The sequence below is a fragment of the Myotis nattereri genome (genome assembly GCF_964212035.1).
Source record: "Myotis nattereri genome assembly, chromosome: 1".
NCBI lineage: Eukaryota > Metazoa > Chordata > Mammalia > Chiroptera > Vespertilionidae > Myotis > Myotis nattereri.
The window spans coordinates 215450712-215468821 of record NC_138075.1 but is presented as its reverse complement, the minus strand read 5'-3'; the positions used below and the strand labels follow the sequence as shown (position 1 = coordinate 215468821).

Genomic DNA, 18110 nt, shown 5'->3' with positions numbered 1-18110 from the left:
CCCACCCTTCATATCCCTTCCACCATGCATTTCTTTTTCCCTTTCTGTTTCTTGGATTGTTCTGCTGCTCCTTCTCTTCACCCTACCACCCTTGGATCATAATGTAAAATTCTTTTACCATGTCAAGAAATTATTAAAAATACAGGAACTTTAAAAAAAATATATACAGGTTCTTCTCCGAACACCGGCGGAGGGGTAGGGGGGCAGGGAAGAGGCGGCTGCTGGCGTCCGCCTCTTCCCTGCCCCGCCTGGCTTCTCCGATCACCGGCTGGGCAAGGGCGGCCCAGTTCTCCGATCATAGGCCGGGGGGCAGGGCAAAGGCAGCCTGCGGGGCCACCTTTGCCCTGCCTCCCGGCTCTTGCCTGCCGCCTGGGTATCTGATCACCATCAGCGGCAGGCGGCTTCTTCCGTCCTTCCCATTTCACCTCCCAGCATTGCACCTATGTATGCAAATTAACTGCCATCTATGTTGGCATTTAATTTGCATATTGCCCTGATTAGCTGATGGGAAGCGTAGCGAAGGTATGGTCAATTACCATGTTTGTCTATTATTAGATTACATAGGATAGTACATAAGATATATAATGTATAATACAATGATACCTTTTTTTAAAAAAAAATTTCACTGTGCTAACATTTGTGCTGATGATAAAAAACAATGGCAGTGGGTTAACTGCTGGTGTCTTAGCACCAATCAGGGACCTGGTACCAAAATGTACTAGTAGTCACTATATTCTTCATCACCACACATTTATAGTAAAAGAAAAAGCCAGTTTTATTTTAGTGTCCTTGATGAAACAGCAATTATTAGTTTTATTAAATCTAATTTCTTGAAAATATTTTTTTTAATATTCTGTTTGAGAAAATGGAAAGTATGTATAAGGCACTTCTGCTATATATTGAAATAAGATGTTTTTCAAGAGGAAAAGCAGACTCTGTTCCATGCTTCCATGCCTCTGGATCCTCTCTGTTGATCAGTTTATTTTGTTAATTATCTTCCACATATGTGTGAAATCATGTGATATTGTCTTTCTCTGACTGCGTCTTTCACTTAGCCTGATACTCTCCAAGTCCCTCCATGCTACCTCAAAGGGTAAGAGATTGTTCTTTTTTACTGCTGCACAGTATTCCATGGTATAAATGTAGCACAGCTTTTTTAGCCACTCATCTACTGATGGGCACTTAAGCCCATGGTGCTTTGTAAATACCAGGGAGAGGCACTTGGCAAGTCCTGGGGTTTCACAGGATGCTTCCTGACCAAGATCATGTGCCATTAGTAGGTGAGGCCCAGGACAATGGTAGAGGTTTGGGTGGTGAATGGAGTGGGAGAGCTGGTAAGCAGATAGAACAGCAAGGGAAAAGGCTCAGAGATAGTGTAACAGGACAATCAAAGGGTCTGGGCTGCCTGTCACTACTTGAGCCAATTCAGCCGAGACAGGGTTGAATCATATATGAGCGTTTATTCCTATAATGCCAGCAGAATGGGAGAGCAACAGGTCATCCACAAAAATCTGCTTTGCAGCCCCCTATAAGCCAGCTGTTTATATGTGGTAAAACAAAGATTACATGGGGAAGTAGGGATTACAGGCATGGGGAAGTAGGAGGCTGGGGTGGGACTCCATTCTTTGGGCAACAAGGTTGTTAATCTTTCCATGACAATAGGCTGTTCTTGAATGAGAATGGGCCACATTCCAAGGCTGACTCCCTGGTTTAAGATTGACTCCCAGGTCCCAGGGGCATACAACTCCTAGCCAGGTCAGAATGTCCTTTCTTGAACCAACACAAGGCAATCATGGTTAACAGAGCACAATTAGTATTTCCCATAACCATAACTAATCCCCCAATATTCTATTTTTTTTCACTCTCACCATAGCAGCAACCTCTGTCTCTCCTTTGATATATGGACCTGCCTTTGACCTTCCTACACAGATTTCTTCCTAGGGCAGTGGTGTGTCTGGCTCTCTCAATCCTGGGAGAGAAAAGATGATTGAACCTCTTCACTAGCCGTCTCAGCCCATAGGAAAATTATGTTCATAGTGGGCAGATCCTGTGAACTTTTTTCTGAGGGCATCCATTCACCGAAGGAACTAGCAAGGTTAGTCACTTGAGAGTGAAGAGCTCAAGGTCAACTGAAAGTGAAGAACTTAAGTCCATCCTTGCTCACATGTAGGAGCCCATTCCTACCACGAGCCTGAGAGATTTGGCAGAGGCTGGGTGAAGGCTGAGCATAGAAGAGATTTCCCTTATGGAGTTCAAGGTCAAGTCAACCTACAGTCAATAACTCTGCTCTAAACTATAATAAAATACCACTCAACACTCACTAGGATGGCTATATTTTTTTAAAAAGCATTCATGAGAATGTTTAAAAATTGGACCCCTTGTACATTGGTGGAAATGTAAGATAGTGGGGCCATGTTGGAAAACGTTTTTGGCAGTTCCTCAATATTCTAAGCATAGAGTTACCAGATGACCCAGAAGTTCCACTTCTAGGTACATACACAAAAGAAATGGAAACATGTTCACACAAAAAACTTGTACACAATGTTCATAGCAGCGTTATCCATAAGAGCCTCAAACTGGAAACAACCCAGGTATTCATCAACTAATGAATGGGTAAACAAAATGTGGTATACCCATACACTAGAATATAGTATACATAAAACTTTAAAATATTATGCTAAGTGAAAGAAGCCAGTCACAAAAGACCAGCTATTATAACTGCATTTATGTGAAATGTCCCCTGCCCCCATAGGCATATCCCTGGAGGCATATCCATACAGAATGCAGATTAGTGACTGCCTGGGGCTAGGGCTGGAGGACAGGGAGGGGGCACTGAAAAAGGGAGGCAACTGTTAATGGGTATGGGTTTCTTTGGAAGTGTTGCTAAAGTCCTACAATTGGAAGATGGAGATTAGAAACCAAGATGGTGGCATAGGTTAACGCTGGAGATTGCTGCCTCAAACAACCAATCAAAAATACAACTAAAAGATGGAATGGACATCATCCAGAACCACAGGAAGGCTGGCTGAGTGGAAATTCTACAACTAGGAGGAAAGAGAATATCATACTCAATCGGGAGGGAGTTTCAGACTCTGAGCTCCAGATCCGGGCAAGTCTCTAGGGACCCAGACTCAAACGGGAGAAGCGGGACTGTCTGGCTTCGGTTGGAACTCGAAGGCAGCTTTCTCTCCGAGGTTTGCAGTGGTTGCTGGGACTCTGTGAGGCAGAGCCCCTAGGGACGGAACTGAGAGCAGCCATAACTGCTCGCTCCGGCCCGCCCTGTAGATCCCTGGGGACCCGCCCCGCCCAAGCCCTGCGCAGAGCCATTTGCCGGATAGCCTCAGGCAAACGCTAGATTAGCACCTCCCTAGAGATCCAGCACAGAAGTTCTCCCACTGCTGACACAGCTGACTCTCATAGCCAGTTGGCCTGGAGGTCAAATCACCCCCAGTATTGCTGACAACAATTAAGGCTTAACTACAACAAGACTGCGCACAAAGACCACAAGGGAGCGCACCAAGAAAGCATAAAAAATGCCGAGACAAAGAAACATGACAGAAATGGAGGATATAGAGCTAAAAACCGCAATTTTAAGGTATTTCAACAATTTTCTAGAAACTGCTGATAAATGTAGTGAGATCCTCAAGATATCTAATGAGACCCTCGATGTTGTGATAAAGAACCAACTAGAAATTAAGCATACACTGACTGAAATAAAGAGTATTATACAGACACCCAACAGCAGACCAGAGGAGCGCAAGAATCAAGTCAAAGATTTGAAATGCGAAGAAGCAAGAAACACCCAACTGGAAAAGCAAAATGAAAAAAGAATACGAAAATAGTGTAAGGAGCCTCTGGGACAGCTTCAAGCATACCAACATCAGAATTATAGGGGTGCCAGAAGATGAGAGAGAACAAGATATTCAAAACCTATTTGAAGAAATAATGACAGAAAACTCCCCCCACCTGGTAAAAGAAATAGACTTACAGGTCCAGGAAGCGGAGAGAACCCCAAACAAAAGGAATCCAAAGAGGACCACACCAAGACACATCATAATGAAAATGCCAAGAGCAAAAGACAAAGAGAGAATCTTAAAAGCAGCAAGAGAAAAACAGTCAGTTACCTACAAGGGAGTACCCATATGACTGTCAGCTGATTTCTCAACAGAAACTTTGCAGGCCAGAGGGAGTGGCAAGAAATATTCAAAGTGATGAATGCCAAGAACCTACAACCAAGATTACTTTATCCAGCAAAGCTATCATTCAGAACTGAAGGTCAGATAAAGAGCTTCACAGATAAGAAAAAGCTAAAGGAGTTCATCACCACTAAACCAGTATTATATGAAATGCTGAAAGGTATCCTTTAAGAAGAGGAAGAAGAAGAAAAAGGTAAAGATACAAATTATGAACAACAAATACACATCTATCAAGAAGTGAATCTGAAAATCAAGTGAATAATCTGATGAACAGAGTGAACTGGTGCTTATAATAGAATCAGGGACATAGAAAGGGAATGGACTGACTATTCTTGGGGGGGAAAGGGGTGTGGGAGATGCAGGAAGAGACTGGACGAAAATCGTGCACCTATGGATGAGGACAGTGGGTGGGGAGTGAGGGCGGAGGGTGGGGCGGGAACTGGGAGGAGGGGAGTTATGGGGGGGAAAAAAGGAACAAATGTAATAATCTGAACAATAAAGATTTAATTTAAAAAATAAAGTCCTACAATTGGCTCCTCTCTGAGGGGGCGTGGCTAGGCCCTGGGGGCGTGGCTGGATTCTGGGGCGGGACCAGCCAGCTTAAAGCCTGGCTGAGGCACAGCAGCCCAGAAGTGGTGGCTGTTAATGCGTCGAGACATGGAGGAGTGCGCTGGTCTCTGCAGCGTGGGCTCTTCGCGGGGATGTTGGTGTCGTCAGCAGTGCCAGGGCCCAGCTGAGACAGCAGCGGCTGAGGGCAAGCCGGCCCCGGCCCCGGAAGAAAAGCAAGTAGAGGCGGACGCGGCAGCACGGTGCTGTGCGGGGAGTGGAGGAATCGCGAGCCCCATGCCGCCCCTGCACTGCTCGCTGCAGGACCTGCCTGTGGAGATGCTGGTGGAGATCTTCGCCTGGCTCCCTGGCACCCACCTGCCCAGCCTGGCCCAGGCCTGCAGCAAATTCCACCACATCCTGCACATCGACAGCATCTGGAGGCGGCGCTGCCGGGTGGAGTATGGCATTCGTGAAAACTTGCAGAACCTGGGGATGATAGCTATGTCTTATCGGGAAGTCTATGCGAAGCTGCTCCACCCGTACAGACACATTTTGGGGTTGTGGCAGCTAGATACTGAGGACTATAGAACACTGCTGAATGTCGTGGTGGACGGCTTATGCATTACTGGTTGGACATACGGGCCTTCCCTTCACACCCATGTGGATGGCCCACTTCAGTTCAAGCCCTCGTTCAGAATTCGCCTGACGGGGAGGAAATCAGCCACGGTGAAGTGCATGGAAGGCCGCCACATCAGGCCCCACAACCGCCACGTGCAGATTCAGAAGGACAGGCTCACCCTCCAGTGCAACAAGACAGACCACCGAAAGGATTTAACAGCGAGACTTAGGAAAAAACGGGGGCTGGTGCTGACGCTGGGACTGGTGCCGGTGCGGGAGGACAGCTATCAATATGACTGCCTGGCCTACCGCCGCCTCTACCTCCCGCCGAGCCACCCGGACGACCTCATCAGGCCAGGCCTCTTCCAAGGCAACTACGATGCCTTCGGCCTAAAGATTGCCATGCTCAGCTTCCATGGGAAGTATGCCAGGGTCACGAAGATCACGGGAGACTCCATCGGGATGTTAGAGATCCACCTCATGCGCCGCATCCAGCTGCGAGATGGCGAGATCTTCCGCAACTTCAACGAGCTCTCCCGCGTGGTCCGGGAGATTGACGAGCAGATGATCCGGGAGCAGCAGCAGCAGCAGCAGCAAGAAGACGGGACTGAGGAAAGCGAGGGCCATGGCTGGCAGAGCCCTGCCCAGCCCAGCGTTGGGGAGTCCGGGGCTGCAGCTTCGGAGGAGCAGCCTGTTCCGTTTGTTCTGCCTGTGGGCGTGCGCTCAAGAGACCAGATCTACCCCCGAACCTGCAGGATGTGCTTCTATGGCGTGGACACTGTTACTGTTACCTTACCTGGCTTCGCCTACACCAGGCGCTTCCCTGGAGTCTTCATCCTGTTCGATGAGAACCACTTCGGATTCATCTGGCTGGAGCTGAAATACTTCGTCCTGTTGGGCAGAGTCCAGAACACCTTCCAGAATGTGGAGGCACCATCCCCGCAGGCCTTCCTGGAGATGCTCAAGGACATTCATTCTGGCCCTGACTGGTTTGGCTCAGTGGATAGAGCGTCGGCCTGCGGACTGAAGGGTTCCGGTCAAGGGCATGTACCTGGGTTGCAGGCACATCCCCAGTAGGGGGTGTGCAAGAGGCAGCTGATCTATGTTTCTCTCTCATCGATGTTTCTCTCTATCCCTCTCCCTTCCTCTCTGTAAAAAATCAATAAAATATATTAAAAAACAAAAAAAAGGACATTCATTCCAGACCCCCTGGGAGGAGAAGCTTGCAGATTTGACCTTCTGACCAAGTTACCCACCTTTGTTTTTTTTAATACTCACCCGAGGATATTTTCCCATTGATGTTTAGAAAGAGTGGGAGAGAGAGGGAAAGACAGAAATATTGATGTGAGAGAAACACATCAGTTGGTTGCCTCCTGCCCAAGCCCGGACGAGGGCCAGGCTGGGTAAGGAGCCAGAAACTGAGGTAGAAATAAACCTTAGACCAGTTTCTAAGAGATAAACCTTCCTAATGCTGCGACCCTTTACTACAGTTCCTCATGTTGTGGTGACCCCCAATTTCATTGTTATAAATTGAACATAATGAAAGCATAGTGATTAATCACAAAAAAAGAGGAAAAGCACGCCTGCAATTAATTCATTGAGTTACAAGTGGGACTGCTTTATTTTTTTTTAATATATATATATATTTTTTTTTACTGAAACACCGTTTTTACTTCAGAGTGATTGACAAGCTATTGTTGACTTGCAGATGTTTTCTCTAAATGAATAAAGTGAGCCTCATTTCAAAGAAAACCATTATGTGTTACCAATGATAAAATTCATTCTTTAAATAAAAATTAGATTCTGCCAAAACCGGTTTGGCTCAGTGGATAGAGCGTCGGCCTACGGACTGAAAGGTCCCAGGTTCGATTCTGGTCAAGGGCATGTACCTGGGTTGCGGGCACATCCCCAGTAGGGGGTGTGCAGGAGGCAGCTGATCGATGTTTCTCTCTCATCGATGTTTCTAACTCTCTATCTCTTTCCCTCTCTGTAAAAAAGTCAATAAAATATATTTTTAAAAAAAATTTAAAAATTAGATTCTATAAAGCTTGTGTTCACCACTGTGAACTTGATGGCTTCCCAATATTTAAAGACTTCGATTATATTGATGGTGATGTTAAAGAATGCTAATTTTTGATATTGTTTAATGAAATGTGTCCACTGAATCACTTAGTTAATATATTTGAAATGATCAATGTTTAATGTTACAAAATTATGTATAAATAGGAGATTGATTCAAAGTGTAAGGCAGATCTATAATACATGTTTATGTAATAAAATATGAAGTTTATTGATAACCAAATTCAAAATTGCAACTAATTGAAACTACTACTTGTCAAATTTTGGTGTACTATCAAAGGAGAATATCAACATTATTAGAAAAGGATATTACATTACCCTCCCCTTTTCCAGTTATAATCTGTGTGGCACTGATTTTTTTTCATATGTATCAATGGAAACGACATGGTGGGTTGGAATATCACAGAATATTGCAGAATCTAGCTGCCTTTTATTAAGCCAAACATCAGGTTTGCAAAAATCTAAGACAGTGCCTCTTTTTCTTGTTAAGTTTTATTTCTGAAAATACAGGGTGTATTTTTTAAATAAAATTATTTTATGTTAATAATGAATGGCCCTAGCCAGTTTGGCTCAGTGTGTTGGGGTCCAGCCCCAGCAGGTCCAGGGGTTCCCCAAGGTGTGGACGGAGTCGGCGAAGAAGGAATGACACAGAGGGAGCGTTCAGTTGATCATCATAGCCAGGTTTTTTATTGTCCTATTACATCTGTATTTATACCATTTGATCCTATAAGCATGCCTCTATAATCACATCATGGTATGTTTTGGGTAACATTCTACAGTTCCTTGTTTCTTATCTGACCTTTGCCAAAAATCCTGTCTCTATCTAGTTTTGTTGAGTTTAATCCTGTCTAGGTTAATCTCTGTGTTCCATTACAAGGGCTATTCCAAGGTCACTGCTCTACTGATAGGCTACAAGGAAGTGACTGAAGGAGATTATCCTACACAGTAAAGGTTATATCCTCCCAGCCTCTCTGCTTGCCTTCCCTGGGACTGCCCTGTGTCGGTGGATCTCCAGGGGTATAGGCTTTGGTGCTTTCCCTGGTGGGCAGACCCCTGGGGATGTGGGCCCAACAAGCCCCAAATTTATTGCCAAGTCTTAGTCCAAGTCCTTCATAAGTAGTACATGGTATTTCTGTAACACTAGGGGGATTTACCGATTTATTCTCTTCCTTAGTCCTGTTAATCCCTAACTCGGGGGAACAACCTTTCTCGGGGAGGTGGTCCTGTTTAAGACACATAGCGCTAAGAGGGGGAGCAAACCATATTAACAGTATGCCAGGTCCCTTGAAACATAAGCTGTGCAGATGTTTCTTCCCTGCAGTGACTGTGTCAAGCACCAAGGGTGGACTGGCTTCCGGCAAATTCCCCCATTTTTATTTTTTAAATGACAGCGCGTGTAAATCAGCAGCCAACTCTCGGATTGGTTTGTTTAAGACTTGGAAGACCTGTTTGTGACTTTGCCAACAGGTCAGTCCGAGGCTTAACCATATATCGGCTCGCCACATCAGTGGAATAGAGCGTTGGCCTGTGGACCCAAGGGTCGCGAGTTCTATTCTGGTCAAGGGCATGTACCTTGGTTGCAGGCTCCTCCCAGCCTGGGCTCTGGCCAGGGCTCATGCAGGAGGCAACCCATTGATGTGTTTCTGTCACATCGATATTTCTCTCTGTCTTTCCCTCTGTCTTCCACACTCTCTAGAAATCAATGGAGAAATACCCTCGAGTGAGGAAAACAACACACACAAAAAATAATGAATGGATTTATATTGTTATTTTAAGAGTCCAATAATTTTTATTGTGGTAAAACATACATAAGCTTTCCATTTTAACCTTTCTTTGTTGTTAATCCTCAACTGAGAATATTTTTTTCATTGATTTTTAGAGAGAGTGGAAGGGAGGGGGAGAGATAGAGAGAGAAAAACATTGATGTGTGAGAGAGACACATCTATTGGTTGCCTCCAGCGCACACCCAGACCTGGGAGTGAGCCTGCAACCAAGGTATGTGCCCGTGACAGAAATCAAACCTGGGACCCTCCAGTTCGTTCAGTCCACAAGGTGATGCTCCATCCACTAAGCAAAACCAGCTAGGGCATTTTAACCATTTTTAAATGTATGTTTTTCAGTGGCATTAAGTACATTCACATTGTCATGCATCCATCACCACCATCCTTCTCCAGAACTTTTTCATCATCCCATTCTGCTTTCTGCATCTATGAATTTGATTCACCTTATTATAAGTGGAATCATATGGTACAGTAAGTCCTCACTTAACATCATGGATAGGTTCTGTGACTTTAAGTGAAATGACATATAATGAAACCAATTTAGGCTAATTGGTATAAACAAGAGTTAACTTCCTATGGCATCTCATCAATGTTATAATGAAATGGCATAAAATGAAATGATGTTTTTTGGTGACCTGCTATGTTTGTTTGGTTTTTTTTTTCCAACTGGCTTATCTATATACTTGTATATAGAAGGCTAATATGCAAAGTGTCCCCTCGGGAGTTCAACTAGGAGACTGGGAATTTGACCACTCTCTATGACGTGTGCTGACCACCAGGGGGTGGTGTGGAATGAAGGCAGGCCCCAGACAGCAGCCAGAAGGCCCCGTTCAGCCCTAATCACCTGCCCGGCCTGGGAACCCTACCTGTGCAGGAATTTTGTGCACTGGGCCTCTAGTTTTACTTATAATGTCCTCAAGGCACATCAGTGTTTTAAATGTTTCAGAATTTTCTTTCTTTTTAAAGGCCAAATAGTATTCTGTTGCATTGTATGTATGTACTAGTTTTGTTTATCCAAACCTTAGGTAAACTATGGACACTTGGGTTGCTTCCATAGTTCAGCTATTATAATAATACTGCTATGAACATGAGTGTACAAAGATGTGTTTGAGTCCCTGCTTTCAGTTCTTTTGAGTATATACCCAGAGTTGGGATTGCTGAATCATATGGTAATTTTTTTTTTTTTTTGAGAAATTGCCGTACTAAAAAGCAAACAGGCTTAATTTGTTTTAATTTCAATTGCTGTAAATATCAATGGATGTACTCCATATAAACAAAAGCATTCTTAGAGCATTCTTAGAGTCTTAATAATTTTTAAGAGGATCCTTAGACTTAGATGTTTGAGAATCAAGGGTCTAGTGCAAGGGCAGGGGACCTTTTTTCTGCCAAGGGCCATTTGGATATTTATAACATCATTCACTTAATATAAATTTATGTTGCTATAAACAAAGCTCCTAGATTTTTTGAATTTTGAGTTCTGGCTGTGGTTGCCTTGGCAGGGCCAGACCAAATGATTTCTTGGGCCTTATATGGACTGTGGGTTGGATGTTCCCCTCCCCTGTCTAGTGGGATTAGTGAAGTAGAGAGGTCAGTGAGGAAGTGACTACAGTAGAGGACAAGTTAGATTGGACTTGGCTCAGAGAAGAATGGCCAGGGTAGTAAGAAGAATCTATGATATGAAGAGAATTTAGAGAACCTGGAGATATATGAGGCTTAAGATGAGAGGCTTTTAGGAAAGACACAATAATTATCTTTGAATATGTGAGGCTGTCTCACGGAAAAGGATTTAGGCTTATTTTTTGGGACCTTGTGAGGTGGGGACAGTGGGGCTCACCACTTCCAGTGAAGTGAGATAGACACTATACCAATGAACATAGTAAGTAAGTTAATCACACAGCATATTAGAGGTGATAAATACTAAGAAAGAAGAAAAAGCAGAATAAGGGGGTGTGAGGCTGGGGTGGTTGGTAGTTGCAATTTAACAAGGCGTCAGGATGTCCAGTTCAGAAGCTGTTGCAGTGATCTAAACGAGAAACAAGGAGGACTTAAGTGCGGACTTTAGAATGGAGACAGGGAATAGGTTGGGAGATATATATTTTTAATCTTTTTTGACCCTTTTTCAATCTTTTTTTACCCTTTTTTATTCATAAAATAAAACACAAAAGGAAACTACACAAATCTATAATATAATGAATTATTATAAGATGAACTACCTTGTCAAACCTACTCTGGTAAAAAAGGGAAACTTTGAAGGCTTCCTGAATAATCAATGGAAAACTCACAGGAGAGAACCGTGATACCCAAGATGGAGACCGCATAGAGACTGGTAGGAGGGGTGGAGGAGCATCAGGGCTGGCCAGGCACTCACAGATGGCAACTGAAGTCCCAGATAGAGATTTCAGCTGTGGGGGGGAGCAACTGAGAACTCTGGGATCTAATCCCAAAGCTGGGCTCTCCAGCAGAAAGCACCCAACTGAGGAGGGTACCCACATAACATCTAGCTGTGAAAAGCAGTGGGGTGCTGTCTGCCAGGGAGTGGCAGCTAAAAGTTCAGGCACCCTCTTAAAGGGCTAACACACAAAAATTTCCTGTGGAGCCACCCACCTTGTGCTCCGCCTGAGGGAGGGTGAAATGGACTGGAGCTGCCAGAGCAGAACCCAGGACTGGGGACTCAAGGGATAGAGCTCAGAAGGCAGAATACCCCAAGTTTCCTGGGTTGAGTCATTCCCTCACACAGCAGAGGACATCTTTCCCACATAGACATCTGCCTTGCCTGGGGGGAAGATAGTCAACACACCCTATTGGAAAACACCTTGCCCTGAGGCCACTTAAGAGATTAAAAGTAACAATTAGGCTCCAAACAGAAGCAACTGCCCCACCCTGTTGCTGAGAAGAAGAAACAGAGAGAGAAACCTAGCCACACAGAATTAAAATGGCTATAAATAAGTACCTCTCAATAATAACCATAAATGTAAATGGATTAAATGCTCCAATCAAAAGTGTAGGGTAGCTGAATGGATACAAAAATGTGACCCAACTATATGCTGTTTACAAGAGACCCACCTCAAAACAAAAGACATACCCAGGCCCTAACCCAGCCATGGGCAAACTATGGCCTGCGGGCCAGATCCGGCCCATTTGAAATGAATAAAACTTAAAAAAAAAAAAGACCTTACCCTTTTATGTAATGATGTTTACTTTGAATTTATATTAGTTCACACAAACACTCAATCCATGCTTTTGTTCCGGCCCTCCGGTCCAGTTTAAGAACCCATTGTGGCCCTTGAGTCAAAAAGTTTGCCCACCCCTGCCCTAACCAGTTTGGCTCAGTGGATAGAGCATTGGTATGCGGACTGAAGGGTCCCAGGTTCGATTCCGGTCAAGGGGGTCAAGGGCATGTCCTTGGTTGCAGGCACATCTGCCGGGAGCTGGTCCATCCTTGCTGTTGCAAGGGACCTGGCATATATGGCATACTGTTCTTAATATGTTTGCTCACCTTCTTGGCACTATGTGTTTTAACCAAGGTCTCTGAGAAAGGTTGTTTCCCAGGTAGGGATTTTCCCCTGAAGTTAGGGAGGGAATAAAACCTCTTAACTAAGTGCCAGGCGGGTAATTAATCACTTTAACTATGAACAATCATGCTTAAGCTACATAATCTTTACTCCCTGGAATGGAGATAAGAAACGCCCTAACCTTTGAAATAGAGATTGATAGGATTGGAATCAACTGGTATAAATACAGATGTAAGAAGACAGAACGAGGAGAGACAGAAATTGGCACAGAACCTACACAGAACATTCTCTAGAGACAGAAGAACTTCGCTGGAGAGAACATGGCAAAAGATCCTGGACAGAAACTGGCCTCAGAACCTAGAGACAGAACCTAGCGAGAGAACATGGCAAAAGATCCTGGACTGAACCTGACTACAGAAATTGGCAAGAGAACCTGACTAGAACCTGGTGACTGAACCTGGCTGGAGAACCTGGACAGAATCTGGCTGGAGAACCTAGCGAGGGAACATGGCTACAGAACCTGGCTGGAGAACCTGGAGAACCTGGCTGGAGAACCTAGCAAGAGACCATGGACACAGAACCTGGCTGGAGATCCTAAGCAGAACCTCTCTGGAGATCGAGACCAGGACTTGGCTGGAGATCCTGGCTAGGCTGCTGATCAACTGAATGCTGTCTCCGTGTCATTCCTTCTTCGCCGACTCCGTCTACGCCTTTTTGAACCCCTGGACCTGCTGGGGTTGGACCCCGGCACACATCCCCAGTGGGGAGTGTGCAGGAGGCAACAGATCAATGTTTCTAACTCTCTATCCCTCTCCCTTCCTCTGTGTAAAAAGTCAATAAAATATATTTTTTAAAAAGACACACACAGGATGAAAGTGAAGGGATGGAAAAAAATTTTCCATGCAAATGGAAAAGAAAAAAAAAGAGCTGGAGTGGCAATACTCATATCCAACAAAATAGATTTTAAAAGCATCACGCTAAGTGAAATAAGCCAGTTGGAGAAAGGTAAATATATGATCACACTCATTTGTGGAATATAATGAACAACATAAACTGATGAACAAAAGTAGAGCCAGAGGGGGAAAAATATTCTAGAATATAATAGAAGTAATTCTGTTATTTGCAGATTTTTAATATTTCCTACAACTTTTGTGACATCATAATATGTTAGTACGGTTTTGATAATATTATTATACTTAAAACCCTTTTATTCTTGAAATATTAATGTTTATTGCCTGCAGTATTATTATATGTAAGATAATTTTTCTTGAGATATTGTTTATTGCATGTAACATTATTTAAGATCATTTTCTTGAAATATTAAGGTTTATTGCATGTAACACTATTATATTTAAAATCATTTTTCTTGAAATAAAAAAACTGAAAAAAAAAAAAGGGTGGGGAAACTTTGCCAGCCATACCAGAAACCCCTTCATTTGCCCCATCCCCATCACGAATCCCTCCCTCCCCCACCACCTGATTTGGTAATCACTTTCCTGCATTTCTTGATAGTTTTATTAACCAAATGTATATCCATAGACACTAACTTGGTCTTGCCAATTAAAAAATTTTTTTTAAAATAAATCTTTATTGTTCAGATTATTACAGTTGTTCCTCTTTTTCCCCCCATAGCTCCCCTCCACCAGGTTCCCCTCCCACCCTCCGCCCTCACCCCTCTACCACTGTCCTCATTCATAGGTGCACAATTTTAGTCCAGTCTCTTCCCGCATCCCCCACACTCCTTTCCCCCCAAGAATAGTCAGTCCACTCCCTTTCTATGCCTCTGATTCTATTATAATCACAAATTTATTCTGATCATGAGATTATTTATTCACTTGACTTTTAGATTCACTTGTTGATGGATGTGTATTTGTTGTTCATAATTTGTATCTTTACCTTTTTCTTCTTCTTCCTCTTCTTAAAAGATACCTTTCAGCATTTCATATAATACTGGCTTAATGGTGATGAACTCCTTTTTCTTTTTCTTATCTGTGAAGCTCTTTATCTGACCTTCAATTCTGAATGATAGCTTTGCTGGATAAAGTAATCTTGGTTGTAGGTTCTTGGCATTCATCACTTTGAATATTTCTTGCCACTCCCTTCTGGCCTGCAAAGTTTCTGTTGAGAAATCAGCTGACAGTCATATGGGTACTCCCTTGTAGGTAACTGACTGTCTTTCTCTTGCTGCTTTTAAGATTCTCTTTGTCTTTTGCTCTTGGCATTTTAATTATGATGTGTCTTGGTGTGGTCCTCTTTGGATTCCTTTTGTTTGGGGTTCTCTGCACTTCCTAGACTTGTAAGTCTATTTCTTTCACCAGGGAGGGGAAGTTTTCTGCCATTATTTCTTCAAATAGGTTTTCAATATCTTGCTCTCTCTTTTCTTCTGGCACCCCCATAATTCTGATGTTGGTACGCTTGAAGCTGTCCCAGAGGCTCCTTTCACTGTCTTCGTATTTTTGATTCTTTTTTCATTTTCCTTTCCGGTTGGGTGTTTTTTGCTTTTTCGTATTTCAAATCTTTGATTTGATTCTTGTGATCTTCTAGTCTGCTGTTGGGAGTCTGTATAATATTTTTTATTTCAGTCAGTGTATGCTTAATTTCTAGTTGGTCCTTTATCACAACATCAAGGGTCTCACTAGATTTCTTGAGGGTCTCATTAAGTTTATCGGCAGTTTCTAGAAAATTCTTGAAAAACCTTAAAAGTGTGGTTTTGAACTCTATATCCAGTAGTTTGCTTTCCTCCATTTCTGTCATTTGTCCTGATTCTTTGTCTCGGCATTTTTTTATGCTTTGCTGTGTCAATAGAGTGGCTTTCTGTGCTAAGTGTCCTATAGGGCCCAGTGGCTCAGCCTCCCCAATTACCTGAGGTAGACACTCTTGGTGCAACCCCTTGTGGTCTTTGTGCACAGTCTTGTTGTAGTTAAGCTTTGGCTGTTGTAGGTATCACTGGAAGGAATTGACCTCCAGGCCAATTGGCTGTGAGAATCAGCTGTGTCTGCAGTGGGAAAACTTCTGTGCTGAAGACACCCTTCTGGGGCAAGACTTGCTTCAGTGGGGCTTTGGTGCTCACTGAGTCTGCCCCCCTGAGTGTGTCTCTTATGGATCTGAGGAGTTGTAATTGGATGGTCCCACTCTGACCACTGGGTACACTGGCTCTTGGATCTAAGGAGGTGCTAATCTAGCCTCTGCCTGAGGCTACCCAGCAGAAGCCAGCTGTAAAGCAATGCAAGTTGCCCTGGGGCCCTGGGCCAGCTGCAGTTTGTTAAGTAATTTTCAGATTACAAGGGGCCGGGCCTTTCATATGCAAAAGCCTCCATGTACAGCTTGGGCGGGGCAGGTCCCAGGGGATCAACAGGGCAGGCGGAGCGAGCAGTATGGCTACTCTCAGTCATGCCCTCAGAGGCCCTGGCAATCGCTGTGAGCACCTCCAAGAGAAAGCTGCCCTCTAGTTCCGACCAATGCCAGACAGTCCTGTTTCTCCCATATGAGTCTGGGTCCTCAGAGACTCTCCCAGAACTGGAGCTCAGAGCTTGAGACTCCCTCCCAATTGAAAAAGACAATCGTGTCCTCAGCCGCCAGCCCTCTCTGCATGCACCTCCGCACCTTTGTAAGTGGTTGTGCAAGGCAGCAATCTCCGGTGTTTACCTATGCCGCCATCTTGGTTTCTCCAAAAAATTTTTTTGATGTGCCTTTTAAAGTCTTTAAAAATCTATGGGTTTCCTTTCCTTCCCTTCTTTTTCCTTATAATTTATTGCTGAAGAACTGGGCCGTTTGACCTTTATAATTTCTCACATCCTGGGTTTTTCTGATTGCACACGCATGGTGAAGTGTAACATGTTCCCCTGTCCTTTGTGTGACTTGTAAATTGACAGCTGGACCCAGTGGCTTGAGCAGACGCAGGTGGCCGCCAACATTGGCAGCAATGTTATTTCATCGAGAAGCACATTGGGTCTGTCTTTTGCAATGTTATTAGCTGTTTCTGCTCAATGCCTAGAATTAGTAAGTTATTAGGGGTTGCAAAATGGTGATATTCTAATTATATCATATCTGTTTTAGTTATTAGCTGAAATTCCTTTATAAAGAGACATTTCCTCTTATCTACTATTTGGTTGCCCAGTGGTACAGTTCCCATAGGAAAAGCAAGATAAATTACTTTTCCTTTATTTACCAGTTTTCAAGGTAATAAATTGGTTCACTGTAATTCTCAATTCTTGTTACTTTATCGGTAGTATTTTCTCCTCAAGGTGGCCTTGTCTGAAAAGGGTGTGGTGCACTGGTTGGTCAGCTTCAAGAATTCACAAGTGGAAGGCTGCTCCAGTCTCTTCAGACCTAATCCCCTTGACTGGATTAGGCCAAACCCCTCTCAGTTTCAGCTCCTGTTCTAAAATTGGCTTATCATATGTTCCAGTGAACTTGTTGGCTATTTTGGAGTTCTCTGTTTTTACGTATATCAGATACCCCACTGCTTCCCCTCCACAGATGCTACTACCATACACTATAGATTTTATGTCCTTGGTGTGTCCCCTATTGCTTATATGTTAGGCTTGTAGGGGATATCTTATCATCAAGTTTTGTTGCACGTGTTTTCCATGGGATGTTGCTTTTGGTATTGAGTTGCTTGGTCTCTTTTTATGTGGAAATCAGGGAGATTAAAAAAAGCAAAAACAACCCATTGTCACCAATGCAATCTTTCCAGAAGCGGGTCAAATCTTAGAAGAGTTAGAATGGAATTGAGAGTAACTAATGTTTCTGACTTGGAAGATCTGGTGATAGTAATTGCATGGATGAAGATTAAAAAATAGAAGAGAAGGAGCAAGGTAGTAAATGGAAGATAAGATTAATATTTTTATTTCATAGGTTTGAAATGCTTATGAGATACTCTACTAGAAATAATTCTTAAAAAGTAGACTTCTGGAATTTGATAGAGAGAGCTAAGTGATGAAAGATCAACATATTGAAAGTCATGAAGCCGTTATAGGTTCGAGAAATTATATTTTTGGTAAAAATTACAGTATGAAATATCAGTAGAATAAAAAGCTTGTGCTTGAAGAGGAAAGAGGTACTAATAAGCATTTGTGAAATAGTAGTTTTATATATTTCCCATAAATATGCACAACAAATGCAGGTTCACATTGAGCAGCAATCCAAAGAGAAAGATACTAATCAAAAATCGTTTTTAAGGATGCATCTGGGTTTTTGGTCATTAGGTGTAGATGCTGTATATGTTGGGTATAATATTAGGAGAATGAACTTATGAAGTCTGAGTATATTTTCTACTGGAAAAATGATGTTAAGTATTCATAAAGATAAAAACACTAGATGATGTCAGATAGCTATGAGCTACAAGTTTTTATATTTTGAGTAGAAATGTTTAA

General features: G+C 43.3%; 2 protein-coding genes across 2 annotated transcripts in view; both read left to right on the top strand.

The window, feature by feature from the left end:
• TBC1D19 (TBC1 domain family member 19) overlaps positions 1-18110 on the top strand; it is a 113955-nt gene that overhangs the window by 12450 nt on the left and 83395 nt on the right. The window lies entirely within an intron of this gene.
• LOC308529919 (F-box only protein 31-like) lies at positions 4854-17120 on the top strand (the record flags this gene model as incomplete). The annotated part of the gene is made up of 3 exons (XM_081106303.1): positions 4854-6352; positions 16608-16734; positions 16965-17120. The coding sequence occupies 3 exons, from the start codon at positions 4854-4856 to the stop codon at positions 17118-17120; spliced, it is 1782 nt and encodes a 593-aa protein (XP_080962429.1).